The 19,266-nt window shown below is 42.0% G+C and overlaps 1 protein-coding gene across 1 annotated transcript in view; it reads left to right on the top strand.

The window, feature by feature from the left end:
- Positions 1–2,956: 2,956 nt before the first annotated feature.
- LOC117506271 (probable global transcription activator SNF2L2) overlaps positions 2,957–19,266 on the top strand; it is a gene marked incomplete at its 3' end in the record, with an annotated part of 28,951 nt that continues 12,641 nt past the window's right edge. The window contains exons 1-4 of the mRNA XM_034165764.1: positions 2,957–3,148; positions 8,827–8,893; positions 9,011–9,121; positions 10,122–10,364. Coding sequence (XP_034021655.1) covers positions 3,003–3,148; positions 8,827–8,893; positions 9,011–9,121; positions 10,122–10,364 — 567 coding nt within the window. The remainder of the gene's footprint in view (positions 3,149–8,826; positions 8,894–9,010; positions 9,122–10,121; positions 10,365–19,266) is intronic.

Here is a 19,266-nt window from a genome sequence, read left to right as displayed (position 1 = left end):
CAGAATCAGTTATACGAGGTCTGTTAGAAAAGTAACTGACCTTTTTATGTTTTGCAAAAACTATATGGATTTAAATCGTGTGGTTGCATCAGCCAAGCTTGAACCTTCGTGCGCATGTATGAGTTTTTTCACGCCTGTCGGTTGCATCATTCGCCTGTGAGCACGCCTTGTGGGAGGAGTGGTCCAGCCCCCTTGTCGGATTTTCATTGTCGTCAAAGCGGCAGTCAATCAGCCAATTTCCTGACAATGAAAATCCGACGAGGGGGCTGGACCACTCCTCCCACAAGGCGTGCTCACAGGCGAATGACCAACCGACAGGCGTGAAAAAACTCACGCATGCGCACGAAGGTTCACTCTTGGCTGATGCAATCACACATGATTCAAATCCATATAGTTTTTGCAAAAAATAAAAAGGTCTGTCACTTTTCTAACAGACCTCGTATGTATGTAATGGATTAGTTACACTCAGGACAGGAGGTGCCGGATGATCTACGGGGAATCCCCAGCTCCAATTAGGCTGACGTTGATTAAATCCCCGACCTTATTAGGGGCGTGCCCCTTTTAATGGCCGGGTCAAAACTTTATCTGAAAAAGATAAATTCCTGCCTTCAACACTCAAAATGCCAAATATTGCTTCTGTGTTTTTAAAACTACAATCTTATCCACACATCTTTCACAAGATCACCATGGGAACAAGCAAAACACATTCACAAATAACACAAAAAACTATTTTTTACCATTATTTACAGTTTGTCATTGAACCTTTGCACCCCTGCACGTTCCTGCATTTGACTGAGTGAACTCCTCACACATTATTTTCAGTGCTGAAACTGCATCAGAAGAGATTTTATCATAATGATGAGAGCAGCACAGTCACATCACATTGTGTGTGGCTTACCTTGGTTCCTCAGATCATGTCAGTCTGTCTGTTCACCACCGGAAACATATCTATGACTTTTCAGATCTTCAAATCCCTAAAATCTCTGAAAGCATCTATGGAGATGTTAAGGACCTGTCACACTTAGTATGAATAAGCATAATCCAAGGCGAATCAGGCGGTATAAAAAAAACAAAACAATTAGTGCCACATCTGGGAGGGAATAAGAATTATGAAGGACAGCCATCCGAATATGCAGACTGCGCTCCCACCTGCCCCGACTGATTCGTCTACACGTGGCGGGCACGTGTGTGGTGATTCCGTGTATAAACCCCAACCCGATCTGAACCGGCAGTAAGAATCAAAAGAGTTGTATCCAAAAAAGTCAGATTTGTCAGGGATCTTTCACACAGAACTGCCCGCCCTCATCGCCGCTTTCAGCTGCCGGATGGCGAGAAGGTCCGCTGTCCGCTATAGGGCTGATGTTCCGGAGAGAGTAAGAGGGAGAGAGAGAGATGGTGGGTGAGCGAGTGGCGAGTGCGGTCTGAACACTGTGTCATACGGAATAATTATTTTGTAGTGCATCTACCCTCGGATCATGGCGGATGTCACATCCCACTTCGCACCCATGTCACATGCATGACATGACAGTTGATGGATGCAGCATGGCTGGTGGTCGCTGTGCGATGGGAGGTGCACCTGGAGTCCAAAGGTGATTACTTAATTTACATTGTAGTGCCTAGGTAAACGATTGCATCGTCAGTCCTTCTAATGGTTTAGAAGATGTATCGGCCATTATATGTTAATTACAACTGTGACACCGCATTCAGTTGTATGTGCGCTGGTCCGCCGCTCAGACACGCTGACGTGCTGCGCAGCCATCTTAATGGGCTGTTACAGCCATGATAACATAATATTACAGATACGTCTTCTAAGTCAGGAGTGGGCATCGAGGGCCAAGACGGTGCAGGCTGTCCTTGCAACTAATCACCTCAGCAGGTGGGTTTGCTGATGAGCTTCTCCCCTGAACATAAACACCTGATCATCAGTGAAATCACCTGCTGAGACACTTGATCATTACTGAAGTCACCTGCTGAGGTGACTGGTAGCAAGGAAAACTTGCAGTGTCTTGGCCCTTAATGGTACGTGACTGCACAACCCTGTTCTAAATCATGAGGTGGACTGACAATATATCTGTCTTATGATGCATATTAAAGCTGTGTCAGGCTGTTCAGGTGCCCACGCTGATCCACAGCTGTGTGGCGCATATGGACTCAGAGCGACACATGGTGTTTTCGGTATGATTGCGCAGTGTTCATGTCTACGTCATAAAATGACTGCGTACCACAGACTTTGCACATTACCATATTTCCTTTGTGCACCCCAAACGGGATGCACAGGGGTTCAGTCTGGGACATGCCAGCAGGATTAGACATGGCTGACTATGGCGAATTTCCCTCATACTCGATCAGACTGTTTTTATGCCGTGCAAATATTTAGAATGCAGTCATATTGCAGCTAGAGTCCACCTTGACTGCCGTTCGATATTTTCCCACCGCGACTGCACCTCGACTGTTTTGAACATAAGCTAAACATTCGGGCCGGCCATATGAATTTGCCTGACTGTTTGGAATGCATGCATAATGCTGTTGGGGGTTTCGATTGTGCCTTGACTTTGCCCAGTTGAAGGTAGAATTTTCATTTGGACGGCATTCGGGCTCATTTGGCCTCTAGAGTGACGGGGGTGTAAGAGTTAAAAACAAAAAAGATGTAACTGTATTGGTTTCCAAAAACATACCAACAACCCACTCCAGCTATTGGTGGATGAACACCTTAGTGTGTTAATTTGCTAGTATGCATTCCAGCCATTTGAACCACCACAGGAACCTGAAATTCTGCTTTTTGAACTACAGATTCTTAGTCATAGGACTCACAACTGAAACCAAAGTGCAGTTTACTTGGTCTTGTTTTCAGGTGTATTTTAAGCAAGGAGGAAGAAAGCACAAATATGTGTAAATAAGTGTTGTTGGTCCAAGAAAAGAAATGTAGTGAATATTTCCTGTGCCAAGCATATGTTTAGGTGTGCTTTTGTGTCTCTGTTATGTAGATCCAAGGATTGGAATGGATGGTGTCTTTGTACAACAATAATCTCAACGGCATCCTGGCTGATGAGATGGGCCTTGGCAAAACCATTCAAACAATCGCTCTCATCACCTACTTAATGGAGTACAAGAGACTCAACGGTCCCTATCTCATCATTGTTCCCCTCTCGTCAGTACTCTTCAGCTGGCATTCAACAGAATGTATTTTGAAATAACTCTGTCACACTTTTTCAAGTGTACTTATGTGGATATTATTTTTAATTAGAGTAGGAAAAGCCTTTATGTTGAAATACTTGTTTTTTTTTTCCCTGACTCTGTTATGCCTACTGAGAATGTAAACGCGGTGAAACGGGCATACACAATTGTTTGCATTTTCCTAAATCAGTTTGAGCTCACTGCTACAATGTTAAACATGCTAGCATGGATATATACGAGGTCTGTTAGAAAAGTATCGGACCTTTTTATTTTTTTCAAAAACCATATGGATTTGAATCACGTGTGATTGCATCAGCCAAGCTTGAACCTTCGTGCGCATGCGTGAGTTTTTTCACACCTGTCAGTTGCGTCATTCACCTGTGAGCAGGCTTTGTGTGAGCAGTGGTCCACCCCTCTCGTCGGATTTTTATTGCGAATGAATGTCTGAACGATTTGGAGTTTTGCTGCATCAATTTTTTCCAGAAACTGTGAGAGACCTCCAGGTGGTAACCATTCGGAAAATTCAGATGGCTTTCAGGGACGATTTTATGGGGATTACACAGATTAAGGAGTGCTCCAGCCGGTTTAAAGACCGCCCACAGCTGCTGAGAGCGCTCCGAGCGCCGATCGACAGGCTCAAACCCCGCTGAAACAACCAGATCATTTCCAACGTGAAGGCTTTGTTGATCCGGGACGTTGTCTGACTTACACAAAAATGGCAGAAGGCGTGGACATCAAGACTTTTTCGGCACATTCATGGAAAGAGAAGCGGAGGGATGCGCCACAGTGCCGCTCATGGCGCGGCACAAAACCACCTCCGTGTTGGTCTCACAGGACGGTTTTCAGATGGCTTTCAGACGGCTTCCGGTGGCTTTTCAGTCGTGTGACTATCCGAGAAATTGTGCATGAGCTGGACAGGCTTCATCACGGCGTTGCTTTGCGCCATGCAGCTCCATTGCGACACGCGGAATTCCTCCGCACGTCTGTCTCAATGTGCCGAAAAAGTGCTGATGTCCACGTCTTCCGCAATTTCTGTGCTAGTCAGACCCGGATCAACACAGCGTCCAGTTAGGAAATGAACGGCACATTCCACTGTTACAGGAGCTTTTTTCATGGAAAGAAGAGCGGAGGAATTCCGCGCGTCACGGTGGAGCCGCATGGCGCAAAGCAACGCCGCGATGAAGCCTCACAGGACATGTTGTGGCGTGTCCAGCTCATGCACAATTGCTTGGATAGTCACACGACTGAAAAGCCACCGGAAGCCGTCTGAAAGCCATCTGAAAACCGTCCTGTGAGACCAACACGGAGGTGGTTTTGTGCCGCACCATGAGCGGCACGGTGGCGCATCCCTCCGCTTCTCTTTCCATGAAAAAAACTCCTGTAACTGTGGAATGTGCCAAAAAAGTCTTGATGTCCACGCCTTCTGCCATTTTTGTGTAAGTCAGACGACGTCCCGGATCAACAAAGCCTTCACCTTGGAAATGATCTGGTTGTTTCAGCGGGGTTTGAGCCTGTCGATCGGAGCGCGGCGCGCTCTCAGCAGCTGTGGGTGGTCTTTAAACTGGCTGGAGCACTCCTTAATCTGTGTAATCCCCATAAAATTGTCCCTGAAAGCCATCTGAATTTTCCGAATGGTGTCCATCTGGAGGTCTCTCACAGTTTCTGGAAAAAATTGATGCAGAAAAGCTCCAAATCGTTCAGACATTTATTCGCAATAAAAATCCAACGAGAGGGGTGGACCACTGCTCACAGGCGAATGACGCAACCGACAGGCGTGAAAAAACTCACGCATGCGCACGAAGGTTCAAGCTTGGCTGATGCAATCACACGTGATTCAAATCCATATGGTTTTTGAAAAAATAAAAAGGTCCGATACTTTTCTAACAGACCTTGTGTGTGTGTGTGTGTATATATATATATATATATATATATATATATATACACACACACACACACAACCCTAATTCCAATGAAGTTGGGACGTTGTGTAAAATGTAAATAAAAACAGAATACAATGATTTGCAAATCCTCTTTAGCCTATATTCAATTGAATACACCACCAAGACAAGATATTTAATGTTTAAACTGATAAACTTTATTGTTTTTGTGCAAATATTTGCTCATTTTGAAATGGGTACCTGCAACATGTTTCAAAAAAGCTGGGGCAGTGGTATGTTTACCACTGTGTTACATCACCTTTCCTTCTAACAACATTCAATAAGCATTTGGGAACTGAGGACACTAATTGTTGAAGCTTTGTAGGTGGAATTCTTTCCCATTCTTGCTTGATGTACGACGTCAGTTGTTCAACAGTCCGGGGTCTCTGTTGTTGTATTTTGCACTTTATAATCCGCCACAAATTTTCAATGGGCGACAGGCCAGTCTAGTACCTGCACTCTTTTATTATGAAGCCACGCTGTTGTAAAGTGCAGAATGTGGCTTGGCATTGTCTTGCTGAAATAAGCAGGGACGTCTCTGAAAAAGACGTTGCTTGGATGGCAGCATGTGTTGCTCCAAAACCTGGATGTACCTTTCAGCATTGATGGTGCCATCACAGATGTGTGAGTTACCCATGCCTTGCGCACTAACACACCCCCATACCATCACAGATGCTGGCTTTTGAACTTTGCGCTGGTAACAATCTGGATGGTCTTTTTCCTCTTTTGTCTGGAGGACAAGACGTCCATGATTTCCAAAAATAATTTGAAATGTGGACTCATCAGACCACAGCACGCTTTTCCACTTTGCGTCTGTCCATTTCAAATGAGCTCGGGCCCAGAGAAGGCGGCGGCGTTTCTGGATGTTGTTGAAGTATGGCTTTTGCTTTGCATGGTACAGTTTTAACTTGCACTTGTAGATGTAGCGACAAACTGTGTTAACGAACAGTGGTTTTCTGTAGTGTTCCTGAGCCCACGCGGTAAGATCCTTCACAGTGATGTCGATTTTTAATGCAGTGCCGCCTGAGGGATCGAAGATCACGGGCATTCAGTGTTGGTTTTCGGCCTTGCCGCTCACATGTAGAAAGTTCTCCAGAATCTCTGAATCTTCTGATTATATTATGGACTGTAGATGATGGAATCCCTAAATTCCTTGCAATTGAACGTTGAGAAACATTGTTCTTAAAATGTTGGCATATTTTTTTCACGCAGTTGTTCACAAAGTGGTGATCCTCGCCCCATCTTTGCTTGTGAACGGCTGAGACTTTTGGGGATGCTCTTTTTATACCCAATCATGACACTCACAATTAGTGTCCCCAGTTCCCGAACGCTTATCGAGTGTTGTTAGAAGGAAAGGTGATGTAATACAGTGGTAAACATACCACTGTCCCAACTTTTTTGAAACTTGTTGCAGGCATCCATTTCAAAATGAGCAAATATTTGCACAGAAACAATAAAGTTTCAGTTTGAACATTAAATATCTTGTCTTTGTGGTGTATTCAATTGAATATAGGTCGAAGAGGATTTGCAAATCACTGTATTATATTTTTATTTACATTTCACACAATGTCCCAACTTCATTGGAACTGAGGTTGTGTGTGTGTATATATATACAAGGTCTATTAGAAAAGTATCCGACCTTTTTATTTTTTAAAAAAACTATATGGATTTGAATTACGTGCGATTACACCAATCATGCTTGAACCCTCGTGCGCATGCGTGAGTTTTTTCACGCGTGTCAGTGACATCATTTCCCTGTGGGCAGGCCTTGAGTGAGATGTGGTCCTGCCCTCTTGGCTGAATTCCTTTGTTTCACACGCTGCTCGAGACGGCGCGCGTTGCTTTATCAAAATTTTTTCTGGACCTGTGAGGAATATCCGAGTGGATACTATTCGAGAAATTAAGCTGGTTTTCGGTGAAAAGTTTAACAGCTGATGAGAGATTATGGGGTGTTTCTGTCAGTGTAAGTGCTTCCCACAGAGCGGGACGTCCTGCAGCGCTTCCAGGCACCGTCGTCGGCCTGTTTCGAGCTGAAAACATCCTAATTTAAGGCTTAATTCACCCAGGACGTCGTGAGAGAACAGAAGATTCAGAAGAGGCTGGCATGAGGACTTTATGCGGACATTCCACTGTTTAAGGACATTTTTTAATGAAAGACGTGCGCGCAAATTCGCCGAGTCGTTTCCGTGACGACTCGGCAAATCTGTGTGCACCGCGACAGGAAAAACACCTCCGTGTTGAAAACCATTTGTAAAATTCAGGCGGCTTTTGATGGCTTTCAACAAGTGAGTAACTGAGAAATTGTTTAACAGCTTGGGCATGTTCCAACTTACCTGTTAAGGTTTCCAACGGAGGTGTTTTTCCTGTCGCGACCCCCCGCGGTCGGGTCCGGCCCGACATGCGACTCTGCCCGCACGTTCTTTCATTACAAAATGTCCGTTAACAATGGAATGTCCGAATAAACTCCTCATGCCGACTTCTTCTGAAAGTTCTCTGTTCTCTGACGACTTACTGGGTCAACAGAGTCTGAAATGTGGAAGTTTTCAACTTGAAACGGCGAGACGCTGCCGCCTCGAAGCGCAGATCGCCGTCAGGCGCCGTGGGCCGTCCTGAAAGCGACAGTACCAGACCAAAATCTCTCATCAGCTGTTAAATTCAGCTGGTTTTCGGTAAAAATTTTATCGAATGGTGTCCACTCAGTTGTGCCTTACAATTTTGAAAAAATTTTGATCAAACAAAGCAGCAGTCTCTGAGCCATTCCTAAACAATGAAAAAATCGACGAGAGGGTGGGCCACTCCTCACTCAAAGACTGCCCACAGGCGAATGACGTAACCGACAGGCGTGAAAAAACTCTCGCATGCCCACGAGGGTTCAAGCATGTCTGATGTAATCACACGTGATTCAAATCAATATGGTTTTTGAAAAAAATAATAAGGTCGGATACTTTTCTAATAGACCTCGTATATATATATTTAATTTGAGCAGCACAGAAGTGCCATCAGACACTTTAGCACTGTGAGAGAAAGTGTTAATCTAAACTTTTTTTATTAAGCATTTATGAGTTGATTACATCTCTTGTTCGCGTTGGGGTAAATTTATTGTGCATCACATAATTGTTTTTTGTGTGTGTTTTTATGTCGTGCAACATGTGGAGCCAGACTCCCTTCAATATTTTGTCTATTTTAAGTTTGTTTTACTTTTTATGAAAATAACATCTCATAAAATGTCACTCCATACATATTTGGAATCACTGTACAGTGTGTTTCTATTCGACTGCCATCTCATCCGTGAAATCTGACACTATATAAAGCATAAGTTTGTAAATTGATGCTGTTTTCTCTCAAAACTCGAATGCACACGGATCTCATCCAGGGACAGCGATTCAACACAAAAGCATATCAGTACACCTTCACATTTAGGTTCATGTTTTTGGAAGAATAAAAAAGTACGTCTCTGTAATAGTACTGTGCAGAGTCATGCCATGTATTCTGCATACAGTTTCATGAACTGAACCTTTGCGTGTGTACCGTACCGTACATTTCAATACAAATACATGTATTGTCACAGCACCTACACACACACACACACACATATATATAAAATTTCCCCCTTTGGTTGCTGCATTCCATTTGACTCATGAAATTTATCATTGTTCTAAATTTTTTTGCACTCACATTCCATATGTGCTGATTCTCAGTGATTTCTTTCCTGCAGGACTATGTCTAATTGGGTATATGAGCTTGACAAGTGGGCACCCTCTGTGGTTAAAATTGCTTACAAGGTCAGAAAAAAACAATAACTATGGGATTTTTATTTTAAATAATTGTTCCAAAATTTTGTGTATTCTTTTGCCTGATTTGTGAAAAGATTAATATCTTCACTTTGTCTTCTGTGGCAGGGTACTCCTGCTCTACGTCGTGGGCTTGTCCCTCAGCTGCGCAGTGGGAAGTTCAATGTTTTACTCACCACCTATGAATACATCATCAAGGATAAGCACATACTGGCCAAGGTGAAAAACATCAAAGTGCTGTCCTTTTTCTGCAAATGTGCTCGCTTTTCTGTTTCATTTTCCCTGCTTCAATCACATGTTGATGTACATATTTTATGCTTGGGGGCTTTTGTCTGGTTACTGTGCAGACAATTGTTTCATGTGTTCATGTATTTATCCTTCACCATGGAGTGAAAGAGGGTCAGATATTGTTTGTCTGTGGTCATAGCGCCAAACAGGGTTAGGTGGAAAATTACTCATCGCAAATGAGTTCAAAGAAGACATTTGTGCACATGGTCCAAGAGTTTACTGGCATGTTTCAGTGTGAATGCTACACGGAGCGATGTAGATGCAACATCTCACAGCTTGAGAGAGCAGGCAGGCTCTACCCTTAGCTGTGAATCAGATATTGTCTATGGGGAAAATTGAAGCAATCTGAAACTCTGTAGTTTCAGGACATCCAGCCTCTGATTTATTCACAGAAATGTAACAAAACACAGATGTGCTGACACCTCCAGAGGGTTAAGGTTTACAAAGGTTTTGATCATTGAAGTTCATTAAAATAAAACTTAAGCTGACTTAAAGTTAGCAAGGGTAAGTTTAGTCCAAGCTAATTGATCTGCTAATGGTTTTCAAAGTCAGCTACAAAGCTAATCCACAAATGAAAATATTAGCTTTGTGAACTACATGTTAACTGATTAGCTAAACTGTGCCCAGCAGTGGTTGTAGCCAGTCCCAAGGCAGCAGTGTTATTAACCAGAGAAGCATGAGTGTGTGAGGTCATGAATAAATGTATGAGCCAGTCAGAATGGTGTGCATGTTGTTGTATTTAGAGTCATTTGAAAATTGGGATAGCAGACATAACAATGAAGTCTACTCTCCTGAGGAATCAGGTCTCCTTTTCTACATCTAAATATGGCCTCCTATTTTGTGTTATTGTCATAGAATCTTTCTTTTCTGAGTAGCTTGGTGTCATAAACGTGATTCTTTGGAATCTGTTGAAACTATTTTCCACTTACAGATTCGTTGGAAGTATATGATTGTGGATGAGGGTCACCGGATGAAAAATCACCATTGTAAGCTGACCCAGGTGTTGAACACTCACTATGTCGCCCCCCGCCGTCTCCTGCTGACTGGTACGCCGCTGCAGAACAAGCTACCTGAGTTGTGGGCCCTGCTCAATTTCCTCCTACCCACTATCTTCAAGAGTTGTAGCACCTTTGAGCAGTGGTTCAATGCTCCATTTGCCATGACGGGAGAGCGTGTAAGTACTGACAAGCAAAACGCTGATTCGAAGTCTCCTTTCTTACAGTGCATCCGGAAAATATTCACAGCCTTTCTGTACCTTTCCCCAGATTTGTGCCTCGAGACAATCCCGTCTCAGAGGTCTACAGACAATTCCTTTGACTTCATGCTTGATTTGTGCTCTGACATGCACTGTCAACTGTGGGACCTTATATGTAGACAGGTGTGTGCCTTTCCAAATCATGTCCAGTCAATTTAACTTACCCTAGGTAGACTCCATTTAAGGGCCCAGCCACACGGCAGGCGAAGATAGCTGAACAAAGGAAAAAAGTCACAAATCGTCGAGAAAAGATGGACGAATGATCCTGCACTTCTCCCATCATTGAAAATCCTGTGAATCAAGAGCGCATAAAGGAACCAAACAAAACCAAAACTAACAAAAGAAAAACAAAGAGAACATCGACCTTGACGCTTTAAACAAAATCAAAACGAAACATTCATGATGACGTGACTTGACAGCAGACCGAGCACAGGCACCATGTGTCCATGTCCGTACCCAGACTGTGCTCATGTCCGCAGCACCTGCAGGTGTGGGATCTGGTTGTCTTGACTATAGGTTTGTCTTCACATCATCAATGTGTGCGCACATGCAGGCCAGCCACAAACGGCTGGAACGTGCGTAAATAGTTAAAGTAGTTGATAAAATGTTCTTGCCGCTATTGTTTCTGTATGACAACATTGCTTTTGTCCCACACATGGACGAGTCACGTTCAGCTAATCGAAGCTTTAGTTATTGAACCGTTCAGATATCATCAACGTATGTGCAAGACATCGGGCTTGGGAGGTTGGATGACAGTCAAATGGAACGCTGGCGTTACGGGGACTATGCAAACGATGAGGAACCGTCAAGACAGAAAGCAAAATGGAATTTGGGATTCGTTCACATTTTTCAACAGTTTGAAGATTCTGATGAAGCGCCAGCTACAGGAACAAAGCTGGACAACAGTTAAACGATGCCTTCGAAAGTTAACACAAGTTCAGATTTATTGTTTCGTTTTGCGTCGGTGTCCTTTGTTAGTGCCCTGTGGCCGGGTCCTAAGCTATAGAAACATTTCAAAGAAGATCAGCAGAAACAGGATGCACATGAGCTCATGTACATGTGATTTCTTAGTTTTTCTTATTATTATTTTTAATAAATTTGCAAAAATCTTACAAAAAAAACTTTTACATTGCCATTTTGGGGTGTTGTGTGTATAATTTTGAGGAAAAAAAAAATTAATTTCATCCATTTTGGAATAAGGCTGTAACATAACAAAATGCAGAAAGTGAAGCGCCGTGAATACGTTCCTTATGCACTGTAGCTCAAGGGCCTCCAGTCTTGCTGCTGCAGAGCACGTCTTGATTGTTTTCCATTCCTCTCTGCTCTGTCGACATCTGATTAAGTAAACCTGTTGTGTCACAGAAACAGAACTTTCCCTGTACGATATTTTTATTTGTCATTTTCAAAAAAGAGTTGTGTAAACACAGGACAGTTTCAAGAAATTATATGCATACACACAAAACTACTGAAAACACTAGTATACATGCCAGGCCTGTATGTGGCACTGGAATGCTCCCACAAAAAAATGGGCAAGAAGATTTGGAGTATGTGCATGAAGGTTAAGGGAATGTCAGCCCTTCCTGTTGATGTAGTCCATGGAGTTGGTGGGTGACTGCTTGATTTTGATGTGGGTGCTGTCAGCCACTCCCAAACACTGTGCCGTGCCATGAGCATGATGGAAGCCCAAAGCCAGATCCTCAGGCTCCATAAAAGGCAGTTGAATGTCTTTTGGACTGAGCTGGAAAGTGATCGCTTTCCATGTCTGCCTGTGACGGACATAGCCTGTTATGACACATCAAAGGCATGAGCTGTCTTCCGAAGCCCTCTCTTTTCCTTAAGTAATATAGCGTTATCGCAGCCTTTTTCAGTGCATAACTGGTGCCCTTGTGTTTGTCCTGGTTGCCCTTCTGGTTGCTGTCCACGGTGGATCTCAGCGTATGTTGTTGGCCATGACCGTTTGCTGCTTGCTGTAGTAGAAGAGGAGCCAAAGATTTTTCTGTAGTGGGGTAGAGTGGAGACAGGTGGAAATTATGCCGGTTAGGTACTCTCCAGAACAGGAGTGGGCAATTATTTTTTGCAAAGGGCCAAATGAGAAACAGAAAATATTGTGGAAGGCTGGGCAAAAAGGCTAAACTCAGGTCTGCAAAATAATAATTTTATTCCTATATAATAAAGCAGTGAATAGCATTATTTTGACAAACTGCTAGATTTTCTGATTAGGCAATGAAAAAAGAGGTTACCTTACAAAAATGTAATGTATTCAATCAAATTTAAACAAAATGTGAAACATTTCTGACTCATTACATTTATGATCATTTTCAGTCACATTGACCCCAAAACGCATTTTGAGTTTAATATACTGTTTAAACTGAAACTTACTGTTGGAATAAGGAGGTTCTTAGATTTCTGAAGACATCACATCAGTTATCATTGTAAACCAGATTTTAAAGACAAGTTAAAATATTGTCACTGAACTATGCAGAAACAGGGCTGTACAGTGCGAGCGTTTTGCTTGCATATTGCACCTAAAATTTGATTGTGCAAGGAAAAGAAAAACGGGCGCACGTGTGTGCGAGAATGTATTTCAACCCTTTCATTCACATTTTGCTCCTAAAATAAATACAGTGGTCCCTCACTAACGCGGTTCACCTTTCGCGGTTCACCTTTCGCGGCCTATCGAGCCGTCCTGCCGTCATTTGAACGTTCAAACTTGAATAAGACGGCTGATTAAAACGGTGGCCGTCTTGTTCAAAGCCGTGTAAAATGCGCAGTTTACCGGGGGAGCTGTGTGTGTGTGTGTGTGTGTGTGTGTGTGTGTGTGTGTGTGTGTGTGTGTGTGTGTGTGTGTGTGTGTGTGTGTGTGTGTGTGTGTGTGAACGGAGGCACGAGACGTTACATTCTGCTGAGAACCATCAGTGCACGTGACACAGCGAGCGCGGAGCAGGGAGAGAGGATTTTAACCCGAGTGAACATAAAAAAAAAAAAAAAAAAAACAACAACAAAAACTACTTTTCTTTTCTCTGCTCTTTCTCTACCGGTGTTTTTCTGACAGCACCGTCCTGTTCACACCATGTGCGCGTCATATACTGAATTTATGAGATCATGGGATGAAATAAACGGTCAAATATCCTTAAAAACATCCTTAAAAAATGAGAATATATGAATGAACTGAGGAAAAATTATGCAAACACTGGATAAAAAAATAAAACCCTGCTGCAGTGATGTTCAGAGGCACAGATCACAAAAAGCAGGTGAGAACTCTGAACTGTAACAGCTGCTATTTTCCAAAGGTATTTATTTGTTCAATCTTAAGCGATGAGGAGAAATAAATGACTTCATCACACTAAATGAACTGGAATCAGAATAAAAATACAAGCTGCTGATTTTTATTTTCCAAAGTTATTATAAGCTGCAGCTATATGTTTTATTCATTTCAAAGTGAGTTACCTCTTATTTTATTCTGATTTATTTATACAAAAAATATGGGGAGTCAAATCAGCCTGTATTGTTCTGTTCAGTTTATATCAGTTTTCCTGCACATGTCCAGGTATTTTTTCCTCTTTATAAGAGTTTGGTGTTTGCATTTGCGCCACAAAGTTTTAAAACACAATAAAATGTTCACACTTTTCTTTAAAGCAGTTCTGTAATTTCAGAAATGCAACAGAAACAACCACAAATCAGAAAAAGTTGGGACTATAAGTAAAATGAAGATAAAAATAAAAATGTTGCAGAGTTGTGTCTTGGTGGCTTCCCTCACTTGTCTCCTTCCAGCATGGACATTTAGTTTTTGAGAACTGCCTACCTGACACAGATTTACTATAAAGTACCACACTGTTTGTATTTCTGAATGATTGATGTAAATGAAGTCTAAGAAATAGTCACTGATTTGGAAATGTTCATGTTTTCATCCTGACGTTTCTCTGAAAATGCTGCAGACCTTAATTTAGGAAATTCTGTATGATCCGACTAGTCGATTAATCACAAACATAATCGTTGACTAGTCGACTATCAAAATAGTCGTTTGTGGCAGCCCTATTTTCAAACCATCTCCCGAGATTTTCGAAAAAAGGGGGTAGTTTTTCGTCAGACCCCAGTAAAAAATAAAATTATAAAAAAAAAATCATGCAAAAAAGCCCATGATAGGGGGGTGATTGTCTGAAGGTTTTCCCTAGATAGGGGGTATATTTTCAACATGGTGAACAAGCATAGGTACCCTCTTGAATTGGGGAGTGGGGAGGCCGGGATTTTTCTACTCAGGTTTGAACTTTGAGATTGTTTACACACGAGAGAAAAGTGAGAAAATGTTCATGCCTGATTGAGAAAAGTGTATAAAGTGTGTAGTGAGGGGTTTTTACAGCTTTAAAACGTCTAATAATTGTAAAAAATAACGCTGGCCACTTTGCGGATTTCACCTATCGCGGGCTATTTTTAGAACGTAACTCCCACGATAAACGACGGACCACTGTATATCCCTTAGAGAAAACCATTCCCACATCTGTACAAATTGACAAGAGTGTGTGTGTTGTGTGTGTGTGTGTTGTGTGTGTGTGTGTGTGTGTGTGTGTGTGTGTGTGTGTGTGTGTGTGTGTGTGTGTGTGTGTGTGTGTGTGTGTGTGTGTGTGTGTGTGTGTGTGTGTGTGTGTGTGTGTGTGTGTGAGAGAGAGAGAGAGAGAGAGAGTGTGTGCTGTGGACCGGTGACCTGAGTATAAAAAGTGGGACGGGGATGTTATGTGTGTGTGAGGGTTTAAAATAATACAAGAAATACACAGCAAAAAGTAATGAAATGGACAAAAGCAATGATGTAAATAATGATAGAAAAGGAAGTAAAAAACAATGAAATAAATACAACATTAGAATCATATAAAATGTGCATGTGTGTGTAGAAAAGGTACTCTGTACAGTATGTACAGAGAGAAATTTCACAGTGCTCCTAAATTTTTATCTGTGCTCCTAAATTTTTTCATTTAGGAGCACCTATGCTCCTAGTGAAAAAGCTAAGCATACAGCCCTGAGAAAAGAGAAAAGTGTCCCAGTTCACTAGTTCTTATCATGTCTTTGCATGACTCCATTGGTGTGTTCCATTACTTTCCACATTTTAGTGTTTTTCAGTTCTTTTTTCTTGTTCAGTGAGAGAAATCTAGTCTTTGTTGATGTTTAGCAAGTGTATCAAAGTCAGGGTGAATGTCTGAGGTGGAGATGTGAAGCACAGCTGACTTCAGGCTCCTCTCCTGTGGAACCAGCTCCCAATTCAGATCAGGGAGACAGACACCCTCTCTACTTTTAAGATTAGGCTTAAAACTTTCCTTTTTCAATCAATCAATCAATCAACTTTTTTCTTATATAGCGCCAAATCACAACAAACAGTTGCCCCAAGGCGCTCCACATTGTAAGGCAAGGCCATACAATAATTATGAAAAACCCCAACGGTCAAAACGACCCGCTATGAGCAAGCACTTGGCCACAGTGGGAAGGAAAAACTCCCTTTTAACAGGAAGAAACCTCCAGCAGAACCAGGCTCAGGGAGGGGCAGTCTTCTGCTGAGACTGGTTGGGGCTGAGGGAAAGAACCAGGAAAAAGACATGCCGAGAAGGGGGGCAGAGATCGATCACTAATGATTAAATGCAGAGTGATGCATACGGAGCAAAAAGAGAAAGAAACAGTGCATCATGGGAACCCCCCACAGTCTACGTCTAAAGCAACATAACCAAGGGATGGTCCAGGGTAACCCGATCCAGCCCTAACTATAAGCCTTAGCGAAAAGGAAAGTTTTAAGCCTAATCTTAAAAGTAGAGAGGGCATCTGTCTCCCTGATCTGAATTGGGAGCTGGTTCCACAGGAGAGGAGCCTGAAAGCTGAAGGCTCTGCCTCCCATTCTACTCTTACAAACCCTAGGAACCACAAGTAAGCCCGCAGTCTGAGAGCGAAGCGCTCTAATGGGGTAATATGGTACTACGAGGTCCCTAAGATAAGATGGGACCTGATTATTCAAAACCTTATAAGTAAGAAGAAGAATTTTAAATTCTATTCTAGAATTAACAGCAAGCCAATGAAGAGAGGCCAACACGGGTGAGATATGCTCTCTCCTGCTAGTCCCCGTCAGTACTCTAGCTGCAGCATTCTGAACCAACTGAAGGCTTTTTAGGGAACTTTTAGGACAACCTGATAATAATGAATTACAATAGTCCAGCCTAGAGGAAATAAATGCATGAATTAGTTTTTCAGCATCACTCTGAGACAAGACCTTTCTGATTTTAGAGATATTGCGTAAATGCAAAAAGGCAGTCCTACATATTTGTTTAATATGCGCTTTGAATGACATATCCTGATCAAAAATGACTCCAAGATTTCTCACAGTATTACTAGAGATCAGGGAAATGCCATCCAGAGTAGCGATCTGGTTAGACACCATGCTTCTAAGATTTGTGGGGCCAAGTACAATAACTTCAGTTTTATCTGAGTTTAAAAGCAGGAAATTAGAGGTCATCCATGTCTTTATGTCTGTAAGACAATCCTGCAGTTTAGCTAATTGGTGTGTATCCTCTGGCTTCATGGATAGATAAAGCTGGGTATCATCTGCGTAACAATGAAAATTCAAGCAATACCGTCTAATAATACTGCCCAAGGGAAGCATGTACAAAGTGAACAAAATTGGTCCTAGCACAGAACCTTGTGGAACTCCATAATTAACTTCAGTCTGTGAAGAAGATTCCCCATTTACATGAACAAACTGTAATCTATTAGACAAATATGATTCAAACCACCGCAGCGCAGTGCCCTTAATACCTATGACATGCTCTAATCTCTGTAATAAAATTTTATGGTCAACAGTATCAAAAGCAGCACTGAGGTCCAACAGAACAAGCACAGAGATAAGTCCACTGTCCGAAGCCATAAGAAGATCATTTGTAACCTTCACTAATGCTGTTTCTGTACTATGATGAATTCTAAAACCTGACTGAAACTCGTCAAATAGACCACTCTTCCGCAGGTGATCAGCTAGCTGTTTTACAACTACCCTCTCAAGAATCTTTGAGAGAAAAGGAAGGTTGGAGATTGGCCTATAATTAGCTAAGATAGCTGGGTCAAGTGATGGCTTTTTAAGTAATGGTTTAATTACTGCCACCTTAAAGGCCTGTGGTACATAACCAACTAACAAAGATAGATTGATCATATTTAAGATTGAAGCATTAAATAATGGTAGGACTTCCTTGAGCAGCCTGGCAGGAATGGGGTCTAATAAACATGTTGATGGTTTGGATGAAGTAACTAATGAAAATAACTCAGACAGAACAATCGGAGAGAAAGAGTCTAACCAAATACCGGTATCACTGAAAGCAGCCAAAGATAACGATACATCTTTGGGATGGTTATGAGTAATTTTTTCTCTAATAGTCAAAATTTTGTTAGCAAAGAAAGTCATGAAGTCATTACTAGTTAAAGTTAATGGAATACTCAGCTCAATAGAGCTCTGACTCTTTGTCAGCCTGGCTACAGTGCTGAAAAGAAACCTGGGGTTGTTCTTATTTTCTTCAATTAGTGATGAGTAGAAAGATGTCCTAGCTTTACCGAGGGCTTTTTTATAGAGCAACAAACTCTTTTTCCAGGCTAAGTGAAGATCTTCTAAATTAGTGAGACGCCATTTCCTCTCCAACTTACGGGTTATCTGCTTTAAGCTACGAGTTTGTGAGTTATACCACGGAGTCAGACACTTCTGATTTAAAGCTCTCTTTTTCAGAGGAGCTACAGCATCCAAAGTTGTCTTCAATGAGGATGTAAAACTATTGACGAGATACTCTAACTCCCTTACAGAGTTTAGGTAGCTACTCTGCTCTGTGTTGGTATATGACATTAGAGAACATAAAGAAGGAATCATATCCTTAAACCTAGTTACAGCGCTTTCTGAAAGACTTCTAGTGTAATGAAACTTATTCCCCACTGCAGGGTAGTCCAACAGGGTAAATGTAAATGTTATTAAAAAATGATCAGACAGAAGGGAGTTTTCAGGGAATACTGTTAAGTCTTCTATTTCCATACCATAAGTCAGAACAAGATCTAAAATATGATTAAAGTGGTGGGTGGACTCATTTATTTTTTGAGCAAAGCCGATAGAGTCTAATAATAGATTAAATGCAGTGTTGAGGCTGTCATTCTCAGCATCTGTGTGGATGTTAAAATCGCCCACTATAATTATCTTATCTGAGCTAAGCACTAAGTCAGACAAAAGGTCTGAAAATTCACAGAGAAACTCACAGTAACGACCAGGTGGACGATAGATAATAACAAATAAAACTGGTTTTTGGGACTTCCAATTTGGATGGACAAGACTAAGAGACAAGCTTTCAAATGAATTAAAGCTCTGTCTAGGTTTTTGATTAATTAATAGGCTGGAATGGAAGATTGCTGCTAATCCTCCACCCCGGCCCGTGCTACGAGCATTCTGACAGTTAGTGTGACTCGGGGGTGTTGACTCATTTAAACTAACATATTCATCCTGCTGTAACCAGGTTTCTGTTAGGCAGAATAAATCAATACGTTGATCAATTATTATATCATTTACCAACAGGGACTTAGAAGAGAGAGACCTAATGTTTAATAAACCACATTTAACTGTTTTAGTCTGTGGTGCAATTGAAGGTGCTATATTATTTTTTCTTTTTGAATTTTTATGCTTAAATAGATTTTTGCTGGTTATTGGTGGTCTGGGAGCAGGCACCGTCTCTACAGGGATGGGGTAATGAGGGGATGGCAGGGGGAGAGAAGCTGCAGAGAGGTGTATAAGACCACAGCTCTGCCTCCTGGTCCCAACGCTAGACAGTCACAG

Source organism: Thalassophryne amazonica, unplaced genomic scaffold (assembly GCF_902500255.1).
Source record: "Thalassophryne amazonica unplaced genomic scaffold, fThaAma1.1, whole genome shotgun sequence".
In the NCBI taxonomy this organism is placed as follows: domain Eukaryota; kingdom Metazoa; phylum Chordata; class Actinopteri; order Batrachoidiformes; family Batrachoididae; genus Thalassophryne; species Thalassophryne amazonica.
The sequence above is the reverse complement of the archived record's forward strand: the minus strand, read 5'-3'. Positions and strand labels throughout refer to the sequence as shown.